We start from the raw sequence: 14,581 nt of genomic DNA, 5'->3' as shown, positions 1-14,581 counted from the left end.
TAACTGAATATTTATCTATTCAAATGATATGCCTATCATTATAACCCATCAGACCATTTAACTATTTCTCGAAAGCCATTTTTCTTACCAAGGATAAAATGAGAAAAATTGTTTGAGCCTTCGTTTTCACCGCTCGGTAGGACGAAATTGTCCCATCAAAGCAAGGAAAGCTAGAAAAACAACAAAACTTACGTAATTTATATGGGAAGCCATTTTTCCTGTGGAAAAACTGATCTCCCATCGTGAGGGCGATTTGTTGTCGCAATATCTGATACAATTTGCAACGGCAGCAAAGGGCCACAGCGGGCGGTTGTCTCGGTGAGTCACGGCACTGCGAAACGTGTAATGTCCGCAGGGAAAATCGTGCTGACCCAACCCGGTTGGTCCAATCCACAAAGTCTCCAAGCGGTTCAATTGTTTGGAGTAGTACTGCAAGATCTCGACCGGAACTGGGTGAAAGGATTTTTCCTCTTTTCACCATCGATTGTGCCAACGTTAAGGCGCGTGTCGCCTCGTGCGTTCGTGCGGATCCGGCCACCGGACCACCGTTTGATATGAATCGGAAATAAATCTATAAATAAATATTATGAGAAAGGCTTTTGCCAGGCCCGGCCGGCTTCAGCTTCTTGACGGAAGCTTGTAACGAAACGTACACGATTTATACGCCTTTTCCTTCCGGTTCCGCTGGGCTGCGTTCCTTTCGGGGCGGGGCCCATCTTCCGGGCTGATCCCCGGTTTGGCCCTGTCAACGATATTTCATCCGAGCGAAGACGCGGGGCAGGCTTCTACCAAAAAAGGCGAAATGTGGAAAACTGATCGTCCGACGAGCAATATCTGACGGGTGACGATGGAAGGAAAAGTTTCATTTTCCTTCATCATCCAATCGAAACGACACTTCACACCACCCCTGTTGCGATGGGGGGCACGAAGGGATGGCCGTGGGAGTGGTGTATAACATATCGGCTAAAATTAGTCTTTGCTCGAGACTTTTGCGAGGCACAAAAAAGAGACGCTTTTTCGGATGAGAATCGGAACAACAAAAGCACATACACACACACACCCACCTACAGGGACTGGGCGCACGGCATGGAGACGATAATGACGTCCTTTAGATGATGAGCAGGATGAAGAGATGCTTTTGACGAGAGCCGTAATCATTTATTCCTTCGGTCGGCACCGGCGCTACCATCGGACCCATGCCTTCGAGGTGGACAGGCCCCGGGAGCCGGCCGCTGTCATTTCGGCGACAACGACCAAAAGACCTCATCTGCTGATCGCTTGCGAGGCTCGAAAAATGGCCCTACCCAAGTGAGCATACGACCGGTCGGATGTAGCATAAAAATGACAACTCAATAACGTCGTCGTCGTCGTCGTTAGGGCTCCCATACATTTTGCGGCAATAACCTGGAACGCATCGGAAACGATCCCGGAGGCCATGTAGGCTTTTAGCAAAACTGGTCTATAATTCATTTCCATCGTAATGAACGTGTGGTCGGTGTGAGGTTTCGCTGCAATAAAAGCGGAAATGAAGGACCAAAGGAAGCCGAAATGGAACGGTATTGGGAAAAGGCCACAGCCATTCAGCAGAATGCACAGATCAAACACACGCTCCCGACGGAAATGGACTGTCAGTGAAGATCAAAAGAACGCCTGTGGTGTGTTCGAACACACACACACACAAATAGATATATGAATTTGTTTGCGCAATTTATGTCCTCGCAATGAATTGATGGATGGCAGAACGCATTAGAAAAAGTTGTGATTCTTTTCCGATAAACTCTGCCAAACATCGACGCTGGATGTTACCCAAATCGAACGTGTGATGTTCAGTGAAAGCATCCTAAATAGGTATCCAATAACAGGGCGCCTCAGTATTTGATTTTTGTGCCCATTCCACTCGCGTCTTCCGGCGCCCTGGGGTGTGGAAGTTGTCCAACAATTCCAAACCGAAGTTAAAATCTTTCTTACTGACACTCCCCCCCGCCTGGCTTGGAACAATGCCAATAAACGTCCGTGCCGGGGAACGAGGGGGAGAAAAAAACTTTGGACATACATTCTCATCATCGGCAGTCGGACGTGGCGACATGGGAAAGTTATGCGGGCCACGGTTCGGACTCGCTGTCGAAATTCCTTGACATCACCTCGACTTGCATGCACAACTATGTGGGAGATGTTTTCGGGACTGGGCGGGAAGTGGAAAAAAAACGAAAAACGAGCACCGCTCCGGAAAACTTTTCGAAAATGCACTACAACGGTAAAGTGAAGAGCATTGCCCTTGGCGACCAACTTTTCTTTGGCGCTCGTAAGGAGCGCTTATAACTCTTCGCAAGCAGCTCTGACTATACACAAGCACGCCCACATGTACGGAAAACGAATGCACAAGCACTAGAAGGAAGGAAAAACGCCACGACAAAACGACGGAAGGAAAGTGTTGCGTTCACATAAATAAAGCTATTCTAATGCATAGCTCGTGCGTCGTTGTTTTGGCGAGAACTTTCTGTTTCACTGCCGTTCGTGCGCCGTCTCGGTCGGTCTGAAATCTTCGCAGCCAAAGCACTCCTGCTGGACGCAAACCGGCGAATGATTGCCATTTGTATGATAATAGCGACCAAGATCCCGCTTAGACAAACGCGCGTTTTGCGCGAATCAAAGGATTACGGGGAAGTGAGCGGGGAAGCCACTTATTTGCTTATGATGATCCACTGAATGCGAGCCGTGTGGCCACAGAGTTTGAAGTGGATTTCGGAGCTCGATCACGGGGGGATTTCATCGGCTTCGATGTGAGGACATTCGCCCGGCATCGGTTGATTGAAGCGAAAGCCCACTCCACAAGGAGGGGGAGAAGGGGGGGAGGGGGACACACATGGGCAGTACTAGAATAACAAAATAACTTTTCCACTTTGCTTTAATAATAAAAAAAAATCTTAATGCAAACTTTAGTCATAAAACACAACAGAAGGAGTAAGTTGTGTTTGGAAGTGATTTAGTATTTGGATTGGTAGATTTGAATTTCAACTCCTGAGGCAACTAATTCTATACTGCAACTACTAGAGTTGTGTAATTTAGATTCAGATTTATTAATCTGAATGATTCTTTGCGTTTTAGAGATTCATGAATCTTTTGTGATGCATACATCAAGTGATGCAAAGTGATGGTTGAGGGCCTCCGTTTCTTTTGTTTTTTGATCGCATGATCCACGCCAATGAAAGAATCGTGGAGATTTGTGACAGATCCAAAGATTCAGAAAGATTCATTAAGGTTTGAAGATTCGAGTCCCCAAAGATTCATGAATCCATCTGAATGAATCTTATATGAATCTTACGTGAAAGATTCATATGAATGAGCTTCGAAAAAAAGTAACTAATGTCTACGATAAACATACTTTCATTTTCAAATAGATGGCATAAAATTATTGCCAGTTAATTAAGATTGCAATTCAAAATTTCCTTCTAAAACCGCATTCTAGACATCTTTCGCCCTGAGTCATCGCAGAGTGCCCGTTCCGGTTCAATATATATATATATATCTCGTGCTTAGATTGATTAATGAGAAAGTTATGACGTCAATCGGAAGATCAAAGCTGTTCCCATTTGTCGATCTCGCTTACGATTCGATTTTATGAGCAGGCTCTAACATCCATGCCCCGCCCCTGCTTCCTTTGCACACCAAGCAGTTACGTCTCAACGGGAAGGTACACCGGTCGAGGTGATTGACAGATTCCGCCAGGAAGGTGGGAAAGAAACATTAAACTTGGTTATGATAGGGAAAAGGAAGATAGATTTTCCTGTCGTTCGAAATCTAAGATTCCCATTGGTTTCCGGGTGGAATTGACAGAACGCTTGAAGTGCTTGCCCCTCGACTGTTCCTGGCTCGGCACCTGGAAAGGCACCACCCACTCCATGACAAGCATCACCAGGGTCTGTCAAACGCCAACCAACAAACTGCACTCCAACACTCAAACGGCGGTACTTACATTCCAGCTTATCCTCCGGCCGACCGGCTTCCAGTAGCGAGAGGTAGCACACGACATCCTTGAGTGGAACCTTCAGCAGCAGTGGATCCAGAAAGGACTGCTTTCTCGGAATCAGTCTAATGTCTGCAAAGAGAACGGTGAAAGTGGACCGAGAAGGGCCGTGTTAGAATTTTGGGTAAGCGCCTCGGGAGTCAAGGGATGGATACGCGACGTGAATCGAGCAATCGATCCGTAAACCGAACGTAGCTTGGGAGAAGTGTTACATTCTCGTCGCGTAATGGGGGGGTGCTTATGCTCAAACAACACTCTTCTAAGCCGAATTCATGTAGGGGAAGGAAAAGTCGTTTTTTTTTTCAACAAAATGCTTGTATTTCTAGGAAATTGAAAATTCAGAAAGGCATCCAATAAATCGGTTCTGCACCCGATTGAACGCCGACCGCGGTGAAGGAAGCTGGAACTTGTTTTCCAACGCTTGGAGCCTATTCAACCTTGGTATCTCACGTATAGACGACGGGATGAAGAAGGGAACGGGGCCTATAATCCGGCAGTGATTTCTCGCAAATCGATTTTCTCGAGCTAGCAAGTATCGCGATACCAACGAGGGCATGCAACAGGTAGCTCCTAATCTCACCCTATTCTCCTTCAGAGTCATTCAAAACAGAAAACACCGATAGTCTCATTGAGGGCCCCTCCATTGGATTGGAAATGGCTTCTGTTTTCGTTCCATCGGCTGAAAGCAGACAGGTTCGTTCGCCGAAGAAAAACAAATAACGGATGGTTTGATGCAAACAAGCTTTTCTACTGCTTTGTTTTACTCTCTCTCTACTCTACGGGTTGAATAACCGAAACAGATACATGTGGAAAGGTGTTTCAAAATGTGTAACACATCGTTGGTGCCCGAAAGAAGTTGAAGTAAGGCTAATCTTATCGTTCCTTCCATCGACCGAGAAGTGTGTAGGAAGCTTTTAGTCGGGTAAAAGAGTGGGCGACGGAAGGGGGTGTAGGAGGAGTGTTCCGTAAAAATGGAGGAACGTTGGAGGGACGCATTGCTTTACCTTCGATCCGACAGTTGACGGAGTTGTTGCTCTTGCGAGACGAGTTCCGGGAGATCTGCGAGTGCGAGTGGCTGTGCGAGTGCGAGGGGCTGGAGTCGGCCGAGCGCCGAAACGGGGGCTGCAGGACTGGCGGCGTACATCCCATCGGGCTCGGCGTCACCGTCAGCATCGGATGAACGGTCCCTGGACCGGCCGGAGACCGAAAACGGTTGGAAAAAGGTGTTGGTTGGAAAAAAATCACACATCATGGCTCTTTCTGCTCTGTTTCAGTTTTCTTCTCTCTTTTCTGTTCCCTCTACCGCTAGCTCCTTAAAAGAAGGGACCTATCCCTTCGTTTCGAGACCCTTTCGCTAGCTCACAAGCACACACACACACACTAATACCCTCTCCCCACTCACCCCTCAGCGGATACGCACCACTTTTGCCCTTGCCACCGTCGTTGCCTCCGTCGAGTCCGAGGTGGCCCAGCGACTGCAGCTTATCGGTGAGCCCGTGTATCCGCTCGACGAAGCTGTTCCGCTGCGACTCCTGCGATGGCTGCGGGGTCGGAATGTCCACGATGCTGTTGAGGTTCGGTATCGAGCCTGCGGGAGCGGTTGGGGAAGGGAGGGCAAAGAAAGGCACGTTAATCGATCGGTACATGACAGGCGAACCATATCCGTGACGGCGCCGCCGGGGGTCATATGCATCGGGAGGTGGTCGTCACTGACGAGCCGCATTAATTTCGGATCTGCATCGCAGAACCTCAAGGCAGCGTTCCTGGAAACTTTCATTGCGAATGCGAATTGTGCCGCCATGCAAACAAGCAGTGACAGTTTACACGATCCTCAGTGAGGCAAAACGGTGATCCTACCTCGATTGTGCGATGTAACCGGGGCGCAGGCCGCATTGCTGCTGATGGCCGCCATCTGGCACAGGGCCTTCCCATGGCTGTGCTGGGCCTGGGCCTGGCACAGCGCCGGCTTGACGAATGATATGAACAGATGCTTCGAGAGGTCCTCGGGCGTTTCGCAGTCCAGGAACGAGTCGAGAAACTTTCGGAAACCTTCGTAATCGATGTCCTGCAATGCAAACAAGGAAAAGTAATGAGTTTCAAAAGCCTACGCGCCTACTGTAGACGGAAATTATGTGGGCTTGTTAGTGTCGGGGGAAAGTGGTTTTCTGGCTGAATTCTGAACGATCGAAACATGAAATACTCGGCAGCAAATACTTCACAACGTTAAAATATATTACGATTCCATGTTAGATTAAATACATCCCACCATACACGCGCAAAATTGGTTCGGGGCGCGGCAATCAAGTAGAAATATGACACCCATTTCTGACGAAGGATATCGTTTTGAAGCAATTTGCCTAATTCGGGAGGCTTTTCCGTGATTCTCTTTCGCGAAACAAAAACGCTTCCGTTTGCTACTTGTGGCGTGTACAACAATTTTTCCTCCGAATCATTCCGATTAAGTGGACCTCCGGTCGTTCTCCGCGAGCGCCGTTTGTTCCGAGCGAAGATTAACGAGTTTCGTACTGGCAATCTGCAGAAGATGCTTTCTTTCTTTGGATGGTTTCACTTTGTTTTTCCGCTCCACCCAGCTGCGATGAAGGATGGCGGGGATGGCAAAAACAAACGATAACATCTCTTATAATTAAATTGAAAAACTTATGTCCGTTTGGGCGATGGGTAGGAACGATAAAGCGAACGTGCTGGAATGCTATGACATTAGTGAGATAACCACAACCATCGGTAACTCCGAAAACCCACCCCGTTGGGTAAAACTAAATGAAAAGAAATGTTTTCCGCTTAGTGAAAAATAATTCAAGAAACATTTTCCACCATTTTCAGCCTGTGTGGTATTGGATGAGATGGATGTAAAACAAATAACTTAACATTTACGGGAGTTGAGCAGGAAGCATACGAAATTGCAACTCGAGGCCGGAAGTTCGCAAATTCCGCACTATATTCTAAGCGGATTGAAACTGCAATATAAAACCGATTTGGGCCACCATCCGTGGAAAATCCTGCTTCGTCAGTACGACAGCTTATCGTCCGCCGGAAACTGGCGTGGTTGTCGATTCGCGCCGGAAGTAACGTTCAATCCCCGGAACGAACCAATGGCACATCCGAATGCCGATTCCATCCGCATCCCGCCTGCGATTGTATGTGTTTTTCTATGCAAGCGATGCCTTAAATCGTGGTATTCTCATTAAATTCTCCTTCCGTGTATGTGTGAACTTCCCCGCCACATGGCCCACGCAAGGCGGCGCCATCAATCAGGGCACGTGGCAGCCGGTTTTCGCCTTTTTTTCGGAACAACCAGGCGCCAGCCAGAGGTTTTGGAGCGGGCTTTTTAAGCTATAATCTCCGGACCACTCATGGCATGATTAGTATTCGTCGAACGTTGGGGGAGCCCATGGTGCGCCATGGTTGGCACCGTGGAGGGTGGGGGGTAACGAAAAAGGGTGTAAAGAGTGGAGGAGTGAAATCTTAAGCCTCCTTGTTAAGGCTATAATCAAAATTTATTACCATCCTGTCATATCAGCCGATCGTCGAGCCGATGCTGGCATACGGTTTTGGCGAAGCGAGCCTTCACAGTGCAGGCGTGCGCAATCGTTGGGGTCTGCACGTGGCTGATGTGTATTTTTGGCAAGGGCAAATGTTGTCATTAAACAATATAACAATGGCATATGTTGCTGGTAAAACAGAGTCTTGCGTGAAAAATATCTTTCACGTAGTATTTTATCAGAGACAAGGAATAATTTCTTTTTGGGATATTTTGTCATATTTTCAATTATCGCGTTTTATTTCATGTTTGTAAAAAACACTTTTTTCTAATTTTCACAAGTTTTTACCTTCACTTTATGATCGTTGATCTGCTTTTTTATTCACTTTTGCGTATTCCATCACTTTTAGCTTGAAACTGGATTATGTAAGCCATTCTCTTTCTTGGAGGCACGTTGATTAAATTGCGCGATTTTGAAGACGAATACCAAAAATCAATAAAAAAAATCAATCAGTTGTCAATAAATTTGTCATACACAAAGTAGTCTCGAAACGTCCAAATGTTAATCCAGTAATCCATAAAGCTAGATTCGAAAAGTTACTACCCCCGTAATCTGACTTTGATGATTTTTAAAAGAGGGTCTCCACGGAGTTCCGTTATACACGGAAAAATACGGTATTGTCAAATAAATCGCAAGCTAAACTAAAAGAGGAAAAATTGTTCCTGTGGTGACAACTTGAAACCACGAGCGTACCATATATGCCCATAAGTTGCACATCCCTGGTTTCAAGCAAGAATTTCGGGGGGAAACTCTAGGACCGTATGGTGACATTGATGGAAAATTGCTTACCATAATTTTTCCAACGCTGTCGTCGCACGAATCGGGGGACGTGCGGCAATTCGATCACCAACAAATTTCTGGGACATTGACATTTCAACCCAACACCGGGAGAACGGTATCGAACATGGCACCGGGAAAAGCGAGGATGTGAACGATGAAACTTGAACGTTATCGCCGGGTACGAGCACCGTACCGGGAAGTGGAAAATTATAGCGAGCGAGAAAACCCGAACGAATCGAACTCCTTCCACCTTGCACTCGGGTGTCGCTGGTCGGGTTTCAGCAGAAGAGTTAATTAGTTCGAAGTTATAATTATAAAACAACCGGCAAACTGGCCGCCACACTCCGGATGTCTAAGCTGGGTGGCACCGTGGGTGGTTTCGGTACACCGGAACAAACCATAGCCGCCAAAACGTGCGGAGAAAGTCGTGCCCTACAAACCGTGATGACATAAGGATGTTGCCCTTTTTACCGACCGAAGAGGAACTGAGCGGCAGTGTTCCGGGAATTTTGGTGCAAAAAGGAAATTGTAAAGCAATGAAAGATATTTCCAGTTCGAGCGATCCGATTCGACGCGTGACGCACCGGAACTGACGTAATACCTGGCAAAAATAGCGTTTCGTGAACGAATTTGAACGCAAAAGATTCGAGTGTTTTGAATGAAATTATTTTTGGAGCCAAAATTATCTCTTGCGAAATATGTTGCATTTGTGGTATCATTATGTAAGCTGTCGCCATCGGTTTATTGATGTTTTTCAAGCTTATTTGCTACAAGATTCAGGATTGAACTACCCAGCAGAAAATGTTTTTACGGAAAAAGCGCCAGGAACGGGCCATGCGAACTCATCAACCCAACTTCCACGCCGTTCGCAGCGTTCGCCGGGAAGCTACGTTAAAGTTATTAATTTATCAACTCAACAACTCTCGAGGGCTCACTCCGGGGATTGCAATCAAAATACTTCAGATTTGATTGTTTGCTCGTAGCGAGATAATTGCTGGGCCGCTGAGAGCGCCGCGTTTGTTGTTTGTCGGCGGCAAACACCGCGACCCTGCGAGAGCGCCCGGGAACGGATTGCAGCGGCGGCGACGGTCCGTCCCGGGGGGAATCGTCGAACGCTCATCATAACATCCTGTAACCGGGTATTATGGCGTCAAGTTTTATCCGGTCCCTCACCCGTCAAACGGCTTCACTGTGTACCGCGCCACTGTGCTGACTGGTGCGGAAAGCTAGAGCTCACTCGGGGGCATGGAAAGTCAGCGGCTTGCGTCGGTTTGTATTTCGCATTTCGACCACCGACCGATTTGCGGTCCGGGTCCTGACCATGCTTCAATCGCCCCTGTGGGCCCGTGGCGTGGCGGTAAGCAAACACAATCGTCAGCCTGATTGTCCGGTAAATTGCTCCCGAAACCGAAATGAAGCAACTTCCCGAGGGTTGCGCACGCAAACGGAAGTAGCAAATAGTCGCCATCGAAGGCTGAAAGCCGCCGGCGGAATGCTCTGGAGATAAAACACGCTCCCACACGAAGTGGGTGGATGCAGGAAGGGGAAGGTAAAGTAAACAGCGCGCAAAAGGCGACGAGTGGCCGATATTGTTCCAAGAAAAATCCGCAATCTTCGGCGAGGAAAAATGAACAGCCGCCAGGCTCCGGGAAATTTTTCGACTCCGAGTACCTTGGCAACGGACAGACGGCAAGAAGCTAAAGGATACGAAGACACGTTACGCCACAAACGCAACCAGCTTGTGGACCTTGTCATGGGTACGCATTTATCTGAAAGGGCATCAAAACGAAAAAAAAGTATACACACACACAAATATGGCGACCACCAGCAACACCCGTTCCAGCCAAATCACCACACAATAATAAAAGGCCCATTCAAACGTTTTTTTCCCCACCTTCTTCTTCATCCGATTCGGTTTGCCTCACTGTTGACCTTCGCCTCTTCTGATAGCAAAGCCGGGGATCACGCAAAGTACAGGAAACGGGATTGTGCGAAATCGAAGAGCAAATGAAATTCCCATCCCCCCCCCCCCCCCCCCCATAACCATGGCAACGCACTCGCCAATCACTTGCTGGCGTATTTCCGGTGAAAGTTTCGAAAAAAAAAATTCCCTCAGAAGTGGTCGCCATGCCGAGGGTACAGCGGTTACCCATCGAATGGCGGAAGTGGCGAGAAAGCATCTTTCTTCCAATTTATGGTCTCTTTAGGCGAAATTCTCCGACTATAACTCCGGAAGCTCGTTTTGCTAACCGGAAAAGGGGTGAAGTATTGTTGGTGATATGAATTGGTAACGTTTGATGTCAGCGTGACAGCCTTTTAACGAAAAATGTTGACTTCGGTTTGAGGGTAAACCAATATCTGTCACCCTTACGAGGACTCCCGTCAGAAAGATTTCACAACCTTCTTAAGGTTTAGCTTTTTAATGGCGTGCCTTAGGGGAAAAATGATGCTCACAATAAGTTACTCCTCCCACAGCGTGAATTTGAAGCATTTGAACCGAACCGAGTGCGAAACGGTAATAAAACCATGCAATCAAAGCTGTTTTTGTCGCAAACTTGAACACATTGACCGATGTGGTTTTGCTCGCGCGTAAGCAAACGGGGTTGGTCCAGATTTTTGTTCCTTCCATTCACTGACGTCATAAGGCCAACGGTGACGTCATTGTTTTGGCTACGCTCCAAAAAATTGCACCCCGCGCCGACAGAACACATTGCATGCCGGCGCGGAAAACAGTGAAAAGTGAGAAAAAGTTTCTCGAAACTGCAACGACCATTTGCCCTTTCTGGTTACCAATGGGATGAAGGTTGGCATATTGCTGACGTCCTGAAAAATATAGTTTTTCGACGCTCTCGGCAATCGGTGGGCGAATAGTTTCCCTGTCTAGCTGACCGAATCGAACGAAAAGTTGTTTTAAATATCCGTGTCAAATTTTTGGAACGTTGTTTTGACTTTTATGATATTTTTGTCAATCCTAATTCTGGATGAATAATTGTTGTTTTGTTGTCTTCAAATTTTGTAAGACTCTGCTAAAGTCTATATTTACGACAAAGCATGCTACAAGAGGTAACGTTTGATATTAAAATCTCATCAGTAAAAAAGCCCTTGCGCTTTGAGCTTCTCCACAACCGCGTCATCCGCCAAAGACCATTGCCGTATTTGCCTGCAAAGGCGGAGCGAAGAAAACTTCCTTACTCCCTGAGCAATAATAATCCAACTCCCGGGGGCGGAATGTCATGACAATTTCGTATTTTTTCTTTTTTTTCTTCGTCTTTACTTTGTTGACCGTTTCGCATAGCGGGGTTGCGGTTGGTTTTGCATCCATTCTCTGAGCCAGCGAGCTGGGGGATGGCGAAAACTGTCTCGCAAGCACCACGTTGGCACCCATCTTGAGCGAATGGCGATACATATTTGCGAGGCGACATCGACGAAGTTTTCTCCCCGTGCGTGAACCGAGGAAAACACACAAACGGTATCATTTTTCCAACCGACAGGCGGTGGTGAAATTGTGCTGTGCGTACATGTTTTACCCCCCCACGTGAGTGTATTGTGTGGGCTTTTTTTATTTCTTTTTGTTCTCGTACCATGATGCCCAAGTAATGCTATACCAATAAAGGGGTGAAAATGGAAAATGATACTATGGATCTTTTCCACTGTTTTGAACGCGCCAACTTTTAACCAACCAAGACAGTACGCGTTTGAGCATTCAATGGAAAAGCAGCCCGTTACGAGGTTCGGTAGCAGCTGGTCTGCCATTTTCAATTTATATTTTCCTAGGTAATGGTTTTGCTTTCTTATTGAAGGGTGCGAGATTTCAGCTTCGGGGGGCTGGTAAGCAGATACGAGTTTTACCGCAATTTGCAATCCTTGAAATTATCAACCGGGGAAGAATGAAATTGGAAGCGAATGGAATGTCGAATATAAATATGAAAATTATGAGTTTTACCTCGCCATGGCGACAAATAAATCCCATTTTCATTCGCACACTCAAAAGGTCCTCCCGACCGACCGGTTGGGAACGTGAAATCAAAGTGCAATGTTAATACTGTCGATAGCCATAGCGAAATAAACCTCACCCGAAACGCGGGACGCGTACGTTTATTAACCCTCCCTCCCCCCTCACACCCCCACCCCTCCTCGAGTACTGCTTCGCCTGCAAAACCGGAACCCGGAGAAACGCACAAAAATGAAATGGCACATAAAAAGAATGTCTACCCGGCCCGGTTGTGCTTTTGCATACATGAGGCATGTTCCACGCGGTGACACCTTTTGAACCGTCGCACCGGAATAAAAAAAAAAGGATGCCGCACCGGAAGCAAATGCGCACTCTCATCCGCGAGTGCAATAATAAAATAATATAATTTTTACGTGCCACCATTCACACACGTTTGCTGCTTTATGCTTCGCGCGATGCCCGCCAGCATCGACAGCCATTGCACGACTCGTTAAAGCCAGCATCAAACACGAACACCCGGACGGGTTGTTGAGGTTGTGGAGTGTAGTGGGGGAAGAATACAGCAGTGGCAAATGTTTTCGTATCACATCGCATGCAATGGTGGAACTTTTATGAACTGAAGTGCTCTTAATTCTTTGAGATTAATTTATAGAACAAAGAACCCACCAGATCCCATGTCAGGCTTTCTATCCTTATCAATTTTTATGTGAATATCCATATACATTTTTATTATATTACAAAATCGATTGATTTTTCAAGAGGATATTATTCCAATATGCATTGTGGTTCGTTTGTGCCGCAAGGAAGCTTTACATCGGCGACGGAACACATTAATACGGGTTTATGTTGGTCGCATCGTTTGACAGGTTATCAACACGAGAGCGTGGATTTTACTTTTTTTATGAGGATTTTATTACGCATCACAAGATACGGAGAAAATGAATCGTTCTGTGAAAACTTGGAATAGGTACCCGACAAGTATCAACAGCATTCCATGTCGATAATTTATTATTTGTTTCCTTCAGATAGCTTTTGTAAAACCACATCCTGTTAAACCCATTTCTTTATGTTTCTTTTGTTCTTGTGTTAAGCTCAACTTCTCGTAGGACAATTCATTGGTTATTCTATGCCTGGTCGTTTTACTTAAATGTACTCCCAATGGATGACTTTAAAAACCTTTCCAACAGTCTCCTCTCGAGTGGAAACGGAAAAACCTAACTAATTGCACGGAATTACTCAATCTGTTAAAGCAGCTTAGATGATAAATCGTATTAAATACATTAGAGTGCTTCGCTCCCCGAGTGAACCAGGAACTATCGTTATGCTTTCATTGGTTTCCATTGGCAGAAAGTATTTCTATATTATCTGCAATGTTGCATGTGGAGAGCTTCGAGCGAGATCCTTTACCCTTTTTCTTTACTCCAACCGATACAAACACCGCACCAGAATTCCCTTGTTTGCAGCAGCATGAATGCATGCTCCGGGAAATCGGACAGCTGTATGGGGCGCTTTGTCGGCACGTTTTTCATGCTACGAACGTTACGGACCAGTAGGTTAGTTAGGAAGTTAGTTAGTTAGTATGTTAGCTAGTTAACGATTGTTGCTTTCCATTGGGTAGGAGGAAGGGGGGTGAGGTCTGCGGTGTTTTTCGTACGAATCATAATAATTGCAAAGCACCGGTATTAGTTGTGCATTTCCGTTGATTGCTTCCGGGTTGGAAAATATTTGCCAAACCCACCGGTCGAGCTATGTTTGCGGTTGGATGCTGTAAATAGTTAACGTGCGGTTGCAGGAAAACTCCATGCCACAGTGAAACAAAGCTTCCCATTGGTAGATTTTAATAATTGCTAATGGATATCCTTTGGTTCAAATCAAGCTTGAGCACTCGGATATGGAATATTTTCTAGAAACAAAAAAAAAAAAAGATCAACTGTACACCACAAAGGTCTGTGAAGAGTTAATCTGAGGATTGCTCTATGAAGTACAATTTTAGATATAATTACTCAAATCGATTCAAACTATAGCCACACGGCATTCCTAACGGTTGAATGTGTGTGCTGCATCAAATATTCTCATTCCTAACTAACCTGGAAATATGGAGTCAAAGAATTCCAGCTCTGACTGAGACGCTGACACGTGTTATCCCGTTCCAACGAAATGAGATGAGGTCGTATTTCCTTTGAACCGGCGGCAACCGGTATCATGTCGGTCCTTGCCATCAATCGAAAAATCCTTGAAAAAAATATAAGCCGGCTCACGAGAACG

The 14,581-nt window shown here is 46.3% G+C and overlaps 1 protein-coding gene across 6 annotated transcripts in view; it reads right to left on the bottom strand.

Moving 5' to 3' along the window:
• Positions 1-14,581, bottom strand: part of LOC131263845 (diacylglycerol kinase 1) — an 83,522-nt gene that overhangs the window by 21,030 nt on the left and 47,911 nt on the right. For 3 of the 6 annotated variants that reach the window (XM_058266109.1, XM_058266111.1, XM_058266110.1), the window contains exons 5-8: positions 5,882-6,089; positions 5,427-5,612; positions 5,029-5,211; positions 3,974-4,096 (exon numbers count right to left, since the gene is read on the bottom strand). In XM_058266109.1, the coding sequence (XP_058122092.1) occupies positions 3,974-4,096; positions 5,029-5,211; positions 5,427-5,612; positions 5,882-6,089 (700 nt within the window). The remainder of the gene's footprint in view (positions 1-3,973; positions 4,097-5,028; positions 5,212-5,426; positions 5,613-5,881; positions 6,090-14,581) is intronic. The other 3 variants (XM_058266112.1, XM_058266114.1, XM_058266115.1) reach the window with 2 other exon arrangements.

This window comes from Anopheles coustani, chromosome 2 (genome assembly GCF_943734705.1).
Source record: "Anopheles coustani chromosome 2, idAnoCousDA_361_x.2, whole genome shotgun sequence".
Lineage (NCBI taxonomy): Eukaryota > Metazoa > Arthropoda > Insecta > Diptera > Culicidae > Anopheles > Anopheles coustani.
This window is presented reverse-complemented; position numbering and strand designations above follow the sequence as displayed.